Source organism: Mirounga angustirostris, unplaced genomic scaffold (assembly GCF_029215605.1).
Source record: "Mirounga angustirostris isolate CCGP_5_RB_7025 unplaced genomic scaffold, mMirAng1.0.hap1 SCAF_1, whole genome shotgun sequence".
Taxonomy (NCBI): Eukaryota; Metazoa; Chordata; class Mammalia; order Carnivora; family Phocidae; genus Mirounga; species Mirounga angustirostris.
This window is the reverse complement of record NW_026991709.1, coordinates 209193166-209212767: the sequence shown is the minus strand read 5'-3', so window position 1 is coordinate 209212767 and position 19602 is coordinate 209193166. Positions and strand designations below refer to the sequence as shown.

General features: G+C 43.0%; 1 protein-coding gene across 1 annotated transcript; it reads left to right on the top strand.

Annotated features, from left to right (window-relative positions):
- Window positions 1-12034: 12034 nt before the first annotated feature.
- Window positions 12035-12924, top strand: LOC123834131 (olfactory receptor 7G3-like). The gene is given in 2 exon segments (XM_045863097.1): window positions 12035-12485; window positions 12488-12924. Coding segments are annotated over 2 exon segments (888 nt in total).
- Window positions 12925-19602: the final 6678 nt, after the last annotated feature.

Genomic DNA, 19602 nt, shown 5'->3' with positions numbered 1-19602 from the left:
TCCTGATGTAAAAAAAAAGTCATTTTAGGCCCCATTTTAGTCACCTTGTGATCTGTGCCTGACCAGGACTACTTGCCCAAAGCACATTCTTGAGTTATCTTTGCTGGATTTAAATCCAGTTTGATCACTCAAACACCAGACAAACCAGACAAGCCTGAGAACTGACACATGTTGACCCTTACCAGCCTGGTGACTTCCATCAACTAAGACCTGGACTCTGTCACCTTAAAATGACTTTTCCCAATTCCAGGCTGAATTCCCCACTGCACAAGCCCCTTCATGTATGTGTATGCACCCTTAGCTTAAAACTTCCCCAGTTTTGTTGTTGGAGACAACACCACTTTGGGAAATATCCCCCCGAGTTTTCCGTTATTTGTTGTAAGAAAAACCCTTCCTTTTCCTCTTCTTTGGCTTAATTGTGTCCGTTAACTCAACACCTACCACAAGGTGAACCCAGTTTTGGGGGAACACCACCAGCTTCTACTTCACTGTACTCATACCTTTAATATTTAAACATAACATAAACATAATAAATCTCTCTCATATTGGAACAAATTTATGCCTCATGTCCCACTTATCCCTCTGGTTACTGCTCACTCTTCTTCACCACCAAACTTCTCAAGAGAGTAGTCTACCCTCACACTGTCCCTATTTCCTCACCTCCCTTAATATACTCCAACCAGGCTTCCAGCCCACCACCCCCTTTCACCGTGCCAAGATTGCCAAGGATTTGAGAGAATTAACGAGAGTTAATCCAGTAAATGCACTTCTGTCTTTGACTAAGTTGGTCCCTCAGAGAAATTCTATTGCTACTCTCTTAAGTTATTCTCTTCCCTGGGCTTTTGTGACATCTTACTGCTCTGGCTACTCTTTCACCTTGGCAAGCTCTTCTCCCATTGCTGACTATCCTCCAGGATCAGTCTTGGCCCATATTTCTTGCCTCATTCTGTGCCTTCTCTATCTATACATTCCCTTGAACTTAATTTTCATCTCTATGCTGGTAACACCCAAACCTCCAGTTAGGATCTCAAATTTATGCTTAAGACCCATATCCTGGGAAGCCTAAGTGGCTCAGTCAGTTAAGTGTCTGCCTTTGGCTCAGGTCACGATCTCAGGGTCATGGGATCGAGCCCCGCATCAGGCTCCGTGCTCAGTGAGGAGCCTGCTTCTCCCTCAGCACCCTGCTCGTGCTCTCTCTCTCTCCCTCTGACAAATAAATAAATCTTTAAAAAAAACCATATCCTGCTGCTTTTCAACTACTGTCACCTAAAATTTTCATAGATTCCTCTAATGAAACATAAAAACTGAACTTATCTCAGGGCGCCTGGGTGGCTCAGTTGGTTGGGCGACTGCCTTCGGCTCGGGTCATGATCCTGGAGTCCCTGGATCGAGTCCCACATCGGGCTCCCTGCTCGGCTGGGAGCCTGCTTCTCCTTCTAACCCTCCCCCCTCTCATGTACTCTCTCTCTCTCTCTCATTCTCGCTCTCTCAAATAAATAAATCTTAAAAAAAAAAAAAACTGAACTTATCTCTTCCCAAAAAACTGTTTTACTTCAAACATTTGCCCTCTTGGTAAGGCATAGGAGCTCCCTGGCTATTCAAAATAGGCAGAAAGGATTATTGGTATCCCACCCTTCGTCCTACCCCACAGCTATAATTAATTGAAACAAGATTAACCATTTGACAAGGGTTTCTGGCCTCCTAGGGGCTGGAATCAAAACCCAACAGAATCCTTAATTCCTCTCCCTCAGGCCACAACAGCAATTGAAAATTTAAAATATAGGCACACTCTCTTCCCCACCCCCAGACGGCAGCCACAATCACTTGAAATCTAAAACTATTCCCTGATGGGATCCTCCACCCTACCACATAGCAGAAATTGGTTGAAATTCATACTAATCCAAACCATTTCTCTCTCTCTCTCTCTCTCAACACCCAAATCCTATCATTTAATGGTGCTTTCTCCAGAGAAAAATCTCCCCAACTACTGAACTCTGCCCCCATCCCCTGCCTCACATGGATAATTCTTCCTGTTATTTTTTGGTCTCTTTGATGTCATTTTCTTGGAATCCCCTTTACCGTGAGCCCCACATCCAATATAAACCTAGTCTCCTTTTACTGCCTAAGAGCCGTTATTCTTCCTATGTAGCCTTCTTCACAATTTGTAATTATGTATTTCGTTCTTTGCTTACTTACATTCTTTCTCTTCCCCTAGACTATAATGTTCAAAAGTACAAGAGTGGCCTTTTCTTAGTAATACTGTACCCTGTCACTGGAACGTCTCTAGCCACATCAAGTGCCCAGAATTCCAGGTGAAGAAATGAGTCTCCAAAGAATCCATTCCACCTTCCATCTGTCCCCGACATCCTCGCTCATTCCACTTTGAAACCAAGAGTCTGGGGGCGCCTGGGTGGCTCAGGTTAAGCGTCTGCCTTCAGCTCAGGTCATGATCTCAGGGTCCTGGGATGAGTCCTGCATTGAGCCTGCTTCTCCCTCTCCCTCTGCCGCTCCCACTGCTTGTGCTCACGCACTTTCTCTCCCCCCCAAATAAATAAATAAAATCCTTTTAAAAAAATGAAACCAAGAGTCTAGAGTGCCATCATCCATTCCTAAACCCTACTACTAATCCTTAATCTTGTCTCCATTCTCTCAAGCTTGTCCTTCCTGCCCTCCGTCCTCACTGTGCAGCTAGCTCTTCTAAGCTAAACACCAATCCAACTGTGGGCCGCCCCAACTCACAATGGCTTCCCACCAGCCTTAGAATCAAATCCTTATCTAGGTTCACAATCTTATCATCCAGCTCACCTTCCTCCTCTCTTGCTTTGTTTTCAGCCCTGTCCTCTCTTGCTCAGTTCCCAGAACACTCTGAGCTCTTCGCTGCCCCGGGGTTCTGCAATGGGCAGAGCCATCCTGCTAAAATGCTCTCCCCATGCCTGGCCCCACCACAGCCCAGCTAACTGCCTAGCTGTACCCTAGTGTGGTGCCTAAATGGGGTGTCTTGATCAGATGGGGGCCCCCCAAATATGGGGGACGATCGGGCAGAAGCCGATGGCATGGGTGGTGAAAGAATTCACCAGACGCAGAACAAAGGAGATAGAAGCTTACTGAATACACAAGGCAGCAGAAGGAGGGCAGCAGAGGAGAGACTGTCTGCAATGAGGCAGTGGGTGGGGGCTGTTTTTAAAGGAGGGAGATGGGGCGCCTGGGTGGCTCAACCGGTTGAGCATCCAACTCTTGATTTCAGCTCATGTCATGGTCTCAGGGTCCTGAGATCGAACCCCACATCTGGCTCTGTGCTCAGTTTTTTTTTTTTTTTTTTAAAGATTTTATTTATTTATTTGAGACAGAGAGAATGAGAGAGAGAGAGCACATGAGAGGAGGGAGGGTCAGAGGGAGAAGCAGACTCCCTGCCGAGCAGGGAGCCCGATGCGGAACTCGATCCAGGGACTCCAGGATCATGACCTGAGCCGAAGGCAGTCGCTTTAACCAACTGAGCCACCCAGGCGCCCATCTGTGCTCAGTTCTAACTCTGCTTCAGCTTCTCTCTCTCCCTCTCCCTCTGCCCCTCCTTTCTCTCTCTCTCTCTCTGAAAAAAATCTTTTTGGGGCACTGGGTGGCTCAGTCAGTTAAGCATCTGCCTTCAGCTCAGGTCATGATCCCGGGAGTCCCACACAGGGCTCCCCGCTCAGTGCTTCTGCCCCTCCCCCCCCATGCTTTCTCTCTCTCTCTCTCTCAAGTAAATAAGTAAAATCTTAAAAAGAGCAAATATTCTGTAAATTAAAAATTATCTTACAAAGTGAAGGGTAGAGGGGAACCCCTGCCAAAATTACTCACCAAGACACACAGAAATCTGTAGGTCAGCAAGGTAAGAGTTTGAGCCAGGAGGATATTCACATATTTCTGAGCTACAGCATGCTTTTGGTCTGGAGAAAAACACAAGGTCACTGACTTTTATCTAGTAATGCGATTGAAAGGACAAAAGGATTAAAAGACACACCCTGGTCTCCTCAATTAGACTTACATAGTGCACTTTGTATCAGATTATTGATAACCCAAAATACGCCCTGATGACCTTAATTCCACTTACTTGGTATTTCCTAATATCCAGAAAGAAAAAGGACTCAGAAATCTCAATAGGGTAATTCACTGCCTATTAAAGTCTAAATTGCAGCATCTATTTGCAGAGTATTTTATAATTCATTCATTCATTCACTCATTCATTCATTCACTGAATAAATATTTATTGGTGCCTACTGTGTACCATGCACGATTCTAAATATCAGGAATGTAGAAGAAACAACACACAATTATACAGAAAAATCAAGTAAGTGAGAAAGGTTGGACAGATGACAAATGCTAGAAAAGAAGTAAATGGTAAAGGGATAGTGAGTGATTGGTGTGGGTGAAGACAGGATCTTTTTTCCCTAATTAGCAACTGTGGGTTTTTGGTGTTTTTTAATAAGGGATACTTGATGGCACCCTTTGAGGACCTTCCAGCTGAGATTTTGACAAGACTGATCAAATTTTGTGCTTGACATAATTTAGGCTAAATTGACTGAGACAGCTGGGCCCTAAATTTTATGTGACCTTCCCCCACTATAACTTGTTTGCTCCACATCAGGTCCGGATTCCCACCCCTCCCCTACATGCCTGCAACACGTGAACATTCCTGCCTCATCTTTCCTGTTAGTGCAATATTCAGTGCAGGCTGTTGAGTTTCAAGACACATCCCTCTTTCCCTTTCCCCAGCTACCAGCCTCTGCATATTAAAGCTTTGTTCACCCACCCCTCCCCTGTTCTGCCATACACTTTGCAGATCTTCCTGTTGCAAGAGTCCCCCTTAAGAAAGTTTTCCCTTACTAATTTTGAAGTGTCCTTTAAAAAGAAATTTACCGGGGGCGCCTGGGTGGCTCAGTCGTCAAGCGTCTGCCTTCGGTTCAGGTCATGATCTCAGGGCCCTGGGATCGAGCCCCGCATCGGGCTCCCTGCTCAGCGGGAAGCCTGCATCTCCCTCTCCCACTCTCCCTGCTTGTGTTCCCTCTCTCACTGTGTCTCTCACTGTTAAAAAATAAATAAAATCTGGGGCCCCTGGGTGGCTCAGTTGGTTAAGCGACTGCCTTTGGCTCAGGTCATGATCCTGGAGTCCCAGGATCGAGTCCCACATCGGGCTCCCCGCTCAGCAGGGGATCTGCTTCTCCCTCTGACCTGCTTCCCTCTCGTGCTCTCTGTCTCTCGTGCTCTCTGTCTCTCGTGCTCTCTGTCTCTCATGCTCTCTGTCTCTCATTCTCTCTCTCAAATAAATAAATAAAATCTTTTAAAAAATAATAAATAAATAAATAAATAAATAAATAAAATCTTAAAAAAAAAAATTTACCGACATGAATTACAGGCGCCAACTATTGGAATACCTGGGAGAAGACATTTCCAAAGAGAAATGCCAGTACCGAGGTTTTCAGGCATGAACAAGTTCGGAGAGTTGGCAGAAGAGAGACTCCCTCTCCGTGGGGAGCCAAGTCCCCTCTGCCCAGCGGACCACTCAGTCTCCTTCCAACTCTGCCTTCAATGACTGCCTATTAGTGGAGTGAAATCATGGTGGGAGAATTTACACTACAGAAACCTGCCAGTGCCACAAATCAGAACTTTTTACCAACTTCCCAGCAAACCATTGCCTCTAGTCCCTGGTCTCTTCATTTCTATTATGCATATAATAATAGCACTTACCTCACAGGTTGAGACAATTTCTTGGCTCATACCAGTGATACTTAATCAGCTCTTATTTGGGTCATGGTGAGCAAAAACTGAAAAGTCCTTGTTCTCTTGGAGTTGTAGCTTACAGCACGAAGAGGGCTTTATTTGAACAATGGCCAGAATCCTGCATCTCGGTACGGTTGTAGATGAGTGCCATCAATGACTGGCCATGGTGCAGGAGAGCCCCAAATCCAGAACCCTTGCCCAGGACCAGAGTCAGAGCAGATCTACTTCGAGCAGGTGCTGCTAAGGCAAAACTCTGGAAGCTGTAGAGATGCAATCATTAGTGTTTCCAAAATAGAATGCAGAGAGCATTTTAAATACTACATATTTTAGTACATATAAGAAAATATATTGCCAACACACACACAAAAACATTTGCTTAGAAAAAAAATTGCTTAGGATTGTGGTGAGTCAAACTTTGCCAATTAAGAGTTGCTTTCAAGTCAATGAGAGTATTGGCAACAACGATGAAGACAATCAGGAATGACTGGGGTTTGGCAAACGGCCTCCTGGAGGGGCGCCTGGGTGGCTCAGTCGTTAAGCGTCTGCCTTCGGCTCAGGTCATGATCCCAGGGTCCTGGGATTGAGCCCCTCGCCAGGCTTCCAGCTCAGCGGGGAGTCTGCTTCTCCCTCTCCCTCTGCCCCTCCCCCGATTTGTGCACACGTGCTCTCTCTCTCTCTCTCAAATAAAATCTTTAAGAGAGAGAGAGAGAACAATTTGGCTAATGAGGAGCTTTGGAAATGAGGCCTCTAGGGACAGAAAAAAAGTAAATAGACTGCCTGTCCCCTATCAACACAATCTCACACCTACCAGACCAGGAAGGAAGGCACTGTGTCACTTCTTAGAGAATGTGTCTTGTCCAGAAACTCCACACAAGACCGTCTCCTTGAAATTCACAAAGACCAATTTGTCTTCAACATCCACATCCTGGGGAGAAACTCAACACCTGTGGCCTTCTGTGGGACCATCCTGGAGATACAGAAATCCCTTGTAAGTTCTGGAGAAAAGGGGTAATTTACTATTATTATTATTATCATTATTCCCATGTAGGGGTAGTCCTAGGTTAATTAAGTAGGAAATCTAAAGCAGTGGTTCTCAAAATGTCCCCAGACCAGCAGCCTGGGCTGGGTTCATATGTGTACAACATGGACAGTCGCAGAGAACCCCGCTCCTGGTTTAAGGCTTTGCTGTCACTGTCTTGAAATATTTGAACTGGGGGTCCCATACTTTCATTTTGCCCCAGGACCTGAAAATGATGCAGCTGGTTTTGCCTGAAGTATCATGCCCTGGGGTGTTATTTGAAATACACTTTCTCAGTCCTCACCTAGACATGCTGAAACTCTGGGGTGGCACCCAGCAAACCAGTTTTTAAGAAACCCTTCAGGTGAGTCTAATGCATGGTCAGATTGAAAATGGCTGTCTAAAGGCACTCCCGATTTTTCATTAACTACTTGGCATATTACCAAGTCCCCTGGCCCTAGATTCACGATTGCTCCTAACTTTGCTGACACCTTTTTCTCACCTAAGTTTGCAAGGACTGATTTCCTACTCAAATGAATCAGTACTTTCTAAACTTCTCTAGGGATTCTGGGCTGCTCTGATGTATCATTTTATTTCCCAGGTAGAACAGGAGGGGACCTCTCTGCTCTATCCTCACCTTGCTAGTTTTAAATCCAATCCTTTGAGGGAAGCTCTGAAATTCGAGGGAAGAAGACCAGTCTCCCCAGTCAACTTGCCCCTTAATATAATCAAGGCTCCTAGTAGAATTTTCAAAATGGTCTTCTTCCCTCACAATTCACGGGTGTTGCCCCATAGCTGTTCTCTCTCTCCTCCTCCTCCTCCTTTATCTTCCTGTCCTTTTCCCCTACACCCTCCAATACATGCCACTCAAAGTGAGGAATCATGTCAGGATCTTCTCAAGTTCCAGTGATAGTAAGATAAATAATATGAGCAAATGAATAGGCATTCTGCCGTGTGCTCTGCTTTTTCTTTCTCATGTGCATTCCTGGAATGTAGATACTATATTCTCATTTCTATTACCCACATAAGAAACAAAAGCTCTGGGGCACCTGGATGGCTCAGTTGGTTAAGCGACTGCCTGGAGTCCCAGGATCAAGTCCCACATCGGGCTCCCTGCTCAGCGGTAAGTCTGCTTCTCCCTCTGACCCTCCCCGCTTTCATGTGCTCTCTCTCTCTCTCTCAAATAAATAAAAAATTTTAAAAAAAGAAACAAAAGCTCTGGACGCCTGGGTGGCTCAGTTGGTTAAGCATCTGTCTTTGGCTCAGGTCATGATCCCAGGGTCCTAGGATTAAGTCCCGCGTCAGGCTCCTTGCTCAGTGGGGAGCCTGCTTCTCCCTCTGCCTGCTGTTCCCCCTGCTTGTGCTTTCTTTCTGTGTCTCTGACAAATAAATAAATAAAATCTTAAAAAAAAGCTCAAGCGTGTTCATGGATTTCCTTCATTGGCTTTGATTGGATTGAATCCAACAGATGGGCTCATTCTACACCATGCTTTAGAAACTTCTACAGCAACAGTTTTCCAAGTGTGGGCCCCCACTCCACCCAGCTGTATCAGCATTACCTGGGAATTTGTTAGAAATGCAAATACTAAGACCCCACCACAGACCTAGTCAACTGGAAATTCTTGGGTAGGAAACAGAGATCTGTGTGGGGTTTTTTTTAATTGAAGTATAGTCAACCTACAATATTACATTGGTTTCAGGTGTATGACATAGTGATTTGACAATTATATACATTAAAAAATGCTCACCATGGTAAATACAGTCACCATCTTTCGCCATGCAAAGTTATTACAATATTATTGACTATAATCCCTATGCTGTACTTCTCATCCTTGTGACTTACTTCTTTTATAAATGGAAGTTCATACTTCGTAATCCCCTTTGCCTATTTCTTTTTTTTTTTTTAATATTTATTTATTTAGAGAGAGTGCATGCGAGTGTGGGGAGGCACAAAGGGAGAGGGAGAGAGAGAATCTCAAGCAGACTCCCTGCTGAGTGCAGAGCCTGACTCGGGCTCAATCCATGACCCTGAGATCATAACCTGAGCCAAAACCAAGAGTTGGATGCTTAACTGACTGCACCACCCATGCACTCCTCCCCTTTGCCTATTTCATCCATCTGCCGGGGTTGTGTTCCCCAAGAACATCCATGAAGTGTGAGAAATGAGGGGCAATTGATTTCTCAAAGCACCATGAAGGACAGGAGCATAATAAAGCAAATCAGAAAAACTTTCTTCAACATTTTTTATTAATTTATTTTTAATCATAGTAATTTAATTAATTATTCAATCATAGTAAAGTATACATGACATAAAAGGTACCATTTTAACCATTTTTCAGTGTCCAATTCAGTAGTATTAAGTATATCCACATTGTTGTACAGCCATCCCCTCCATCCATTTCCAGAAGTTCTTTTAACTTGCAAAACTGAAACTCTGTCCCCCTTAAACACTAACTCTCCATCCCCTTCTCCCAGCCCCATCACCCATAATTCCACTTTCTGTCTCTATAACTGTGACTCCTCTGGGAACCTCATAGAGGTGGAATCATATAGTATTTATCTTTTTGAGACTGGCTTATTTCACTTAACATAATGTCCTCAAGGTTCATCCATGTTGTAGCAGGTATCAGAATGTCATCCCTTTCCAACCCCGAATAGTATTTAATATTCCATTGTATAGATACACCACATTTTGTTTATCCATTCATTTGTCAGTGGACACTTGGATTGCTCCCATATTTTGGCTATTGTGAATAATGCTCCTATGAACATGGGTGAACAAATATATCTTTGAGACCCTCATTTCAATTCTTTTGAGGATATACTCAGATGAGGAATTGCTGAAACATATGGCAATTCTATTTTTAATATTTTTTATGAAACCCTTCAACATTTTAACACAGAAGAATTATAAAGACTCTTTCTCTTTTGTGAATTTTAAAATTTTCCAAATGTATAACCTCCATTCATGTTTCTGCAATAGTGACTATTGAGAAAGGTAACAATCTGTGTGTCAGGAAATCGAGGGGAAAGGGAATATCCTAAACCAAGCTCAACATTTTCTCTTCCATAAAGACTACTACATTGCTCCTTGGCCTTTGGCTTATTAACCAGAATAGTAACAACAGCAATAATTATAGCCAATATGCCTAGAGTATTCACTATGTCCCTAGCACTGAGACCTTTTCTTGTTTAATGCATATAGCATCTTACTCATTTGAAGGACATAAATGTCCTTTGAGCTGTGCTCAACTTCTCTCTTCCATGAGTAAACTAATGTCCTCCCACCCTTGCTTTATAAACCATCCTGTGGGTTGCGATTCTATCATGTGGCCTGGATGTTAGCATTGGCTGGTTCAACAGTTCTCTCCCCCACTTAGGCCAGTATGAGGGCCGAGGAAAAAAATGCTCACTTACCCGCTTTGTTCTCTCAAGACTCCATGTATTCCATCCTCCCTCCACTTCTGCTATGAATATGTATCCTTCCTAAGATAGTTTGGTTTTGGTTAAAGCAGGAAATGATACATTTTTATCAATAATGTATTTGTATACCAGCTCCTAGAATTATTCACTTTTCAAGATTTCTTGACTCAACCATGATGTGGAGTGTCACTTTTATGAGGTGGCAATTGCTGAGAGTACATCATCTCATATGTAATTATTACAGGGGCCAGATAATGAAGGGACTTGAATGCCACTGAGGACTTGGTAGTTTCATGGGTAGAATGCCATTGAAGGATCCTACAAGGATGTACTGGACCTTTGCTGGCACCCGTGGGAAGACTACTCTGTAAAGATGCACAAAATCAATGCACTAAAGAGTACTTGGAAGGTGGGGGATAATTACAAAACCATTGCTATTTGGACATATCCTAGAGGGTGGCTATTAAGAAAAAATTGGGTCAAAAAAATATGCTATATGGGCACCTGGTGGAGCATGCAACCTTTGATCTTGGGTTTGTGGGTTTGAGCCCCACATTGGGAGTAGAGATCACTTAAAAATAAAATCTTTTTTTAAAAAAGAAATATGCTATAAAATCACTTTCTCAGTTTCTAGACATGGCCCATATATCTGGCTCTAAGCTTACTAGCAGAAAGAAAAGAAAGAAAGAAAGAAAGAAAGAAAGAAAGAAAGAAAGAAAGAAAGAAAGAAAGAAAGAAAGAAAGAAAGAAAGAAAGAAAGAAAGAAAGAAAAAGGAAGGAAGGAAAGAAGGAAGAGAAAGAGAAAGAGAGAGAAAGAGAGAGAGGAAGGAAGGAAGAGACGGAGAAAAGGGAAAAGAAAGAAATGTGATTATTAGAGAAAATAACCAGTTGTTCATAAAAAGCATTAGCTGTTCTTGTTTTAAGGAACAGACAAGAATTTCCCCTCTGGATGTGACATTTCTTCAACAAACACAAGAGAGAGACTCATTCAACCTTTTCTTAGAATATCTCTCATTCACTGTAGGCTGATGACAAATGACAAATCACAAGTCCAGCAAAAGCAATTCCTTTGAAACACAAGTCCTAATAGAATGATTTGATGTAATGGTAAGATACAGAATATTTCAAGAAATGGGTTAATAGTGTTATTTCTCACACGGAGGCAGTAGAGAATGTCAGATTATAATTTCCAGGATTACCTGAGATTTGCAATTATGAGCAGACCCAGTACAGAGTTAATTACACAATTAAAATTTTCTGAGAAAGTAGTCATCTAACAAAGTTTAATAGTTTGAAGAAACTACTAGAATTTAACCCTAGATTTTAAAATGGCATGCAGGCATGATAGTTCCTAAAAATAAATACATACATACATACATACATACATACATACATAAAAAATAAACAGCACTTGTTTTCATTCTTAATTTTAGCATTAGAAAAATGGGTGATACATAGAAGTCACTCAAAATTTACTTGGAGTAAAGGAATCTGATGGGAAGAATTGTGTAAATATTACAAGATTTTAAAGCAATAGATAAAAGACTTCTTTCTGGACGCCTGGGTGGCTCAGTTGTTAAGCGTCTGCCTTCGGCTCAGATCATGATCCCAGGGTCCTGGGATCGAGTCCCACGTCGGGCTCCCTGCTCGGCAAGAAGCCTGCTTCTCCCTCTCCCATTCCCCCTGCTTGTGTTACTGCTCTCGCTATCTCTCTCTCTGTCAAATAAATAAATAAAATCTTAAAAAAAAAAAAAAAGACTTCTTTCCAACAAGGGATGTCTGTGTGTCTGTTTCACTGTAACTAACTCATGTCTCTAACTCAGCAGACACATCAACAACATGGAATCCGAAAACCAGACAGCAGTATCAGAATTCATCCTCCTGGGTCTCTTGGAGGATCCAGAATGGCTGCCTCTTCTCTTTGGGCTGTTTCTGACCATGTACCTGGTCACCATGCTGGGGAACTTGCTCATCATCCTGGCAGTCGGGTCTGACTCCCACCTCCACACCCCCATGTACTTCTTCCTCTTCAACCCGTCCCTTGTAGACATCTGTTTCAGCACCACTATCGTCCCCAAGATGCTGGTGAACATCCAGACAGAGAGCAAAGCCATCACCTATGAGGGCTGCCTCGCTCAGGTGTATTTTTTCATGGTTTTTCTATGTATGGACAATTTCCTGCTAATGGTGATGGCTTATGACCACTATGTGGCCATCTGCCATCCTCTGTATTACGTGGTCATCATGAACCCCCGCCTCTGTGGCCTGCTGCTTCTTCTCTCCTTGCTCATTAGAACGCCCTGTTCCACAGTCTGATGGGGTTGCAACCGTCCTTCTGCACAGACTTGAAAATCTCCCACTTCTTCTGTGAGCTTGCTCAGATCCTCAAACTTGCCTGTTCTGATACTCTTATCAATAACATTCTGGTGTATTTAGTGACCAGCCTGCTGGGGGTTGGTCCACTCTCAGGGAGAATTTTCTCTTACACTCGAATTGTCTCCTCCATCCTGAGAATCCCATCAACTGGTGGAAAGTTCAAAGCCTTTTCCACCTGTGGGTCTCACCTGTCCGTTGTTTTCTTATTCTATGGGACTTATGTTGGAGTCTACCTTAGTTCTGCAGCTTCCCTTTCCTCCAGGAGGAGAGCAGTAGCCTCAGTGATGTACACGGTGGTCACTCCCATGATGAACCCCTTCATCTGCAGCCTGAGGAACAGGGACATGAAGTGAGCCTTGAGGAAACTTGTCTCTGGAACATCTTCCTTTTCAGGATTCTGTTGTCTGCCTTGGGTATAGGCTTCTGCAATGACTGAAAGGGAATGAAATACTGGGTATGCTAGAAATCCTGACTCCTCCCTAATTCAAGTCTAAGAAAGTGGTTAATCATGGCTTTCAAGTCAAATAGCTTTTGTATTAAGTCCTACTGTCCTGTGTTTTAGTACCTGTCATTCATTAACTAACTTAACTCTGAGTTCACTTCAACATCTATAAAATGGGCAGAGTAATATTACACTTGATTATTAAATCAATGCTATCTTAGGTTTGAAGCTAAATTTCTGTAGTAAGCAGGCTCTATGGAGGGAGCAGTGTTTTTAAGCAGAACTTACTTTCTGGGGTGTGTTCTGTGTTCTCTCTGAGAGTGGCATGGGGAGAATATTTTTGTAGATGGAAGGCTGGCTTTTGTCTCTATGGAAAAATATTTGGTCTTTGTCCCCAGTTCCTGGCACAGAACTCCTTGGGATCTCCTGAGTGATAAGAGTATCATACCATGCCTTGGTATGCTAATGAGACAACTCTTGGCTCAGGGACTCCTAGATAGCTTCAGGGCTAGTTGCCAGAAAGACCAAGCAGTGATTAGAAAATGGGAACTTTTAGCCCCGCCCCAAACCCCCATCCTCCAGGTGTTGGAGGTTGAACCAATCACCAATGACCAATGATTCAATCAATCCAACCTATGTAATGAAACCCCCATTAAAAAAAAACTAGGGGTGCCTGGGTGGCTCAGTTGGTTAAGCGACTGCCTTCGGCTCAGGTCATGATCCCGGAGTCCTGGGATCGAGCCCCGCGTCGGGCTCCCTGCTCAGCGGGGAGTCTGCTTTTCCCTCTCCCTCTGCCTGCCTCTCTGCCTACTTGTGCTCTCTATCTGTCAAATAAATAAATAAAATCTTTAAAAAAAAAAATTATAAAAAAAATAAAATAAATTAAAAAAAAAAAACTAAAAAGACAGGGTTCAGAGAGCTTCGGGGTTGGTGAACAAGAACACATCCATGTTCCAGGAGGGTGGAGCAGCCCAGACTCCCCAGAGACAGCAGCTCCTGTGCTCAGGACCCTTCTGGACCTGGCCCTACATACCTCTTCATCTAGCTGTTCATTCTTATCCTTTGTTAAAAAGGGGGGGGGGGGGCAGTAATCTACTTAGTAACTTGTTTTCCTGAATTCTGTGAACTGCTCTAGAAAATTCATTGAAGCTGAGGAGAGGGCCAAGGGAACCCCTCTTATTTATAGTCAGTCAGTCAGAAGCACAGGAGACAATCTGGACTTGCAATTGGTTTCTGAAGTGGGACAGGGGCGGTCTTGTGGGACTGAACCCTTAACCTGTGGGATCTGACACTATATCCAGGTAGATAGTATCAGAACTAAGTTGAATTGCAGGACACCCAGCTGGTAGCCAGAGAATGTGAGAATCATTTAGTGTGAGGGAACACACAGAAGCACATTTGGAGGCCAGAGGTATCAGAAATAGTTTTAAATGTTGTGTGAGGTTAAAGGAGAGATGCACAGGGGGAAGTGAGATTTTCTTTAGACCCACAAAGCCTAAAATATTTACTATATGGCCCATTATAGAAAAAGTTCGCTTCCTGCCCTTTTCTGGTTCTCAGGCCCTTGCTTCTGAATTTTTATGACTGAAATTCGACAACCTCCATATAAAAATCCTACAAGTTTGGGGCGCCTGGGTGGCTCAGTCGTTAAGCGTCTGCCTTCGGCTCAGGTCACGATCCCGGGGTCCTGGGATCGAGCCCCGCATCGGGCTCCCTGCTCGGTGGGAAGCCTGCTTCTCCCTCTCCCACCCCCCTGCTTGTGTCCCCTCTCTCGCTGTGTGTCTCTCTCTGTCAAATAAATAAATAAAAATTTTAAAAAAATCCTACAAGTTTGAGCTGCTGTGTTTCAGATGCAAGTTAACAAACACATAGATAATGATCAGTAACTCCAAGGAAAATCAAGATGCACTTCAAGGGCGCCTGGGTGGCTCAGATGGTTAAGCGTCTGCCTTCGGCTCAGGTCATGATCCCAGGGTCCTGGGATCGAGTCCCACATCGGGCTCCCTGCTCCTTGGGAGCCTGCTTCTCCCTCTGCCTCTCTCTCTCTCTCTGTCTCTCATGAATAAATAAATAAAATCTTTAAAAAAAAAAAAAAGATGCACTTCAAAGTCCTCAGATCCTGTTTGTTTTCTGCGTCTCAGAAGAAGTATAAGTTTTCTGACACGGTTGCCCAGCATGTAAAGCCCTGGTTCTCCAAGGAGAGACGGGCAGTGATATGGGAGTGGCCTGAACATTGGGGGGTGTTTAGCTGCATCCTCGCTTCCACCACTAGATGCCAGTAGCACCCCACCCAAACTCAGCTATGACATCCGATCATTCTTCACTGAGAACCCCTGCTCAAAAAAAAGAAGAAAAAATTAATTGAAGACAGGTAAGGCATCTGAGAGAAAACCAGTTATTTACGTCCATGGTTCAAACATCAATGTGCACAGGAGAATGACAATATTCAACTTCACCTTTGCTGCCAGAAAACCCAAAGGAGAGGGAGAGGAAGAAGCAGACTCTCCAATGAGCGAGGAACCCAACATGGGGCTCAATCCCAGGACCCCAAGGTCATGACCTGAGCTGAAGGTAGACACTCAGCCAACTGAGCCACCCAGGCACCCCATGGGAGAGATTTGAGCAGAGGACTGATATCATCCAATTTAAGCTTTCAAAGGATTGCTCTGATGGTTGGGTTCAGTATGGATAAGGGCTTCTTATCCACAGGCAGACCAGACAGGAGATAGTACAATCTGGTAGAGTTGAAGGAGGCTTGAACCAAAAAGATAGTAGTGTAGATGGTGAGAACTGGGCTGATTCTGGGTATATTTTTTAAGTAGACCATCGATATTTGCTGAGGTTTGAGGTGTGAGAGAAAGAAAGGAGTCAAGGACTCAAAAGTTTTTTGACTTGAATTGTTTGTTAAGAGTTGCCATTTTCGGGCGCCTGGGTGGCTCAGTTGTTAAGCATCTGCCTTCGGCTCAGGTCATGATCCCAGTGTCCTGGGATCGAGCCCCCGCATCGAGCCCCCGCATCGAGCCCCCGCATCGAGCCCCCGCATCGGGCTCCCTGCTCAGCGGGAAGCCTGCTTCTCCCTCTCCCACTCCCCCTGCTTGTGTTCCCTCTCTCGCTGTTTCTCTCTCTGTCAAATAAATAAATAAAATCTTGTTTTAAAAAAAAGAGTTGCCATTTTCTGAGATGAGGAAATTGTGGAGCTTAGGGGCTGGGAGTGGAGTTAGTTAAAATTTTTTACTGAACTATAGTATACATATAACTGGATGAGTTTTCACAAACTGGTCACACCCACGTTATCAGCATCCATCCAGATCAAGAACTAGAACTCTATCAGCATCCAGGAAGCCGTCTGTTTCCCTAGCAATCAAGGTCTCCCAGCCCCCTGGGTCCCTGGGTAATCACCGTCTGATATCTAACAGTACACATTGCTTGTTTTGTACTTTGTGTATCAGGGAAATACACTATGTCCTCATTTGTGTCTGGCTTTTTTACCCAACTCATTATGTTTGTGGTAGTCATCCAGAATGTTACATATAGTGACACTGTTCATTAGTGGTGTGTGAATATGTTACAATTTATTCATTCTTCTGTTAATGGGCACTTGTATAGTTTCCAAATTTTGGCTACTAATAGCCAAAATTTGGAAACTGTGTGAATATTTTTGCACCTGTCTTTTGTTGAGAAGTGAATATTTTTGCTGCTGTGACTATCTTTGCACCTGTCTTGAGAAGTGGAATTTCTAGGTTATAGGATATGCATTTGTACAGCTGTAGTAGATTCCACTAGTTTTCCAATATGACTAGACCAAACTGCCCTCCCATCAGCAACGTGAGTTCTACTTCTTCCATATCCTCACTAACGCTTAGTATTTTCAGTCTTCTTATACCCATTCTGTTGAGGGAGTAGTGGTATCTCATTGCGGCAACCTACTTAGCACTTCCCTAACAAAGTCAAGAATCTTTTCCTACATTTATTGGCCATTCGGATATCCTGTTTTGTGATGTGTCCAGATTTTGGTGGTTTTTTTTTTTTGCCTATTTTTAAATTGAGTTGACTTTTTCTTGTCAATTTGTAAAAGTTCTTTACATAGTCTACATACCAATTATTTTGTAGATATATGTTTTTCTTCCACTTCATGGGTTGCTTTTTCACTATCAATGATGTCTTTTTTTTTTTTTTTTAAGTAGGCTCCATGTGGAGCCCAATGTGGGGCTTGAACTCACAACCCTGAGATCAAGACCTGAGCTAAGATCCAGAGTCAGACACTAAACCGACTGAGCCACCCAGGCACCCCAATGATTTTTTTTTATGTTCACCCAATCATGTCTTTTGATGAGCAGTTCTTAATTTTTTTTTTGAGCCGTTCTTCATTTTAATGCATTCCAGTTTATCAAATCTTTCTTTCCTTTGCCTCCTATTTAAGAAATATCTGCCTATTCCAAGATATGAAGTCACATTTTTCTCTATATTTTTTGTTTTACCTCTCACATTTATTTCTGCATTCGTTCTAGAATGATTTTGATTTTTATGTGTAGTATGAGAATGGATACAGCTTTACTGAAGAGATGGTCCCTTGCCCCACTGCAGTCATTGCCATCATACATTAGGTGGCGCTGTTCTCTTGCATCGTTCAGGTTTTTACTCTTGCATCAGTCCCAAAGGAGGGGTGGAAGGCTATTTACGCAAAATTCAAAAACCAGGAAAACTATCCTATGACGTGTAGGAGAGGGTGAAAAAATCTTCCCTTCTACCCTTCTAGGTTCTTGGTTGGGGTTCTGTAACAAAAGGCAGATTAACAAGGGAAAACATGCAAATGTATTTAAGTTTTACTTGGCACGGGACCCTTTATAAGGAAACGAAAACACAAAGTTGTTAACCTAGATATTTTTATGCTAGGTTTGATGAAGAGTAGAAAGTAGTGGGAAAATGTGATAGGACAATGGGATATGAGTTTAAGTGTAGTAAGCTGAGGGAAATTTAGCAATTCCTTTCATTTGGATTCCTCTCTGTGTCCCTCCACCTTCAGAGGTAAGGATGCTTCTTTCCTTTGGGTATAGAAAAGACATCTATCACATGAGCATCTTATGGCCTGCTTCAGGGGAAGGTAAGAGTCCTTCCTGAACCTACCATTTCTCAAATTCCTTCAACTTAACATATTCAATATGCTAATGTGCCATATTTTAGGGCAGCTGTATTCTGAACCCTGCCAGATGTTAAAATAATTCATAATAAGGTTTTTCTTGGAGGATGAGGGGTTGTAGTGACCAGGAGAACCATGAAAGAGGCTTCCGGGTTTCTGGTAATTTTCTTTTTAAAAACCTGGGTAGCAAAAAAATTAAAAAGTAAAAAATAAATAAAAACAAAATAAAAAATAAAAAACTGAGTAGCGATTGCATGGGCATGTACCCTTTGTGGACATTTTGATGATTTGTGCATAGATGTGTTCACTTTTAAAATTTATTCACAGACTCTCTGCATGTTTGTTATATTTCAACAAACAATTTTAAAAATAAATATATAAAAGTCCACTTTATCTCTTTCCAGCTTCTCTAGGCAGTGTGAATGACTGACTAAAAGCCATTTACAGAAATAGGGGGATGCTCACCAGTATAAACTCATCAATTGTGAAGACTAATAAAAGGAAATCTCATCAGAATGGAGTCTGGAAGGTGAGGAACGGGGGGGGGGGGGGGGCGGGCGGTTGCTCTCAGCACCACTGGTTGCCAATTGCAGACCAAACTGGAAGACAGGCACCTTGCAAGTTTACTACCCCAGCAAGAGGATGAAATGTTTTTGCCTCTCTTGGCAACAGCCCAGCCAATGAGAGACTGTCACCATTCAGCCAATGAAAAGCCACTATACTTCAATCTACCAGTTTATTCCAACAGACTTTTTGTTTATGACAGCCTTCTCAACTCCTGCTTTCTTTTATCAAAGAGCATTCGTCTCCTTTGTTCTGTGGACTCCTTAGCTTGCTTGTCCTGGGTTGCAATTCTCTGCTATTCCCACATAAATCTTTTTATTTATTTATTTTGCTGGCAAAATAACTGGCAGTTTCATTTTTAAGGTTAACATAATATTTTACCTCTCTACAATAAGCATATCTTTATATAGAAATACAATGTGCATGAAGTTTTTCCAACCTTCAGAGTACTATTCTCCCTAACAGCTTCCCACTGAGGAGTATTGCAGAATTTTCCTACTCTTAATTTTGAAGGGTTAACTGAGTGATATTTTTCCCATGAGTGATATTTTTCCCTTTCATTCATTCCACCAATTAATCCTTGTGAGTTTACTGGGATTCAGCATTGATTACACAAACTCTGATCCTGACTCAGCATTGTTTACTAATTTTAAATACTCAATTTCTGTTTTTATGCCCCCCAGGTCCTGCCTGAGTCCTAACTCAATCTTTTCCCTCTTTTCCTCCTCTGTACTGGCTCCAGATCTTTAAGATGTGACCCTTTCCCCTCTCTGGAGTTTCCCCAGTCTTGACCCCAAGCACCCACTGCCCTAGGTCTTTCCATTTTTGCTCACCTCTCTGCAGGGGGCTTGTTCTGTCCCCTTCTTGTCCCTGTAAAGAGTAATCAGA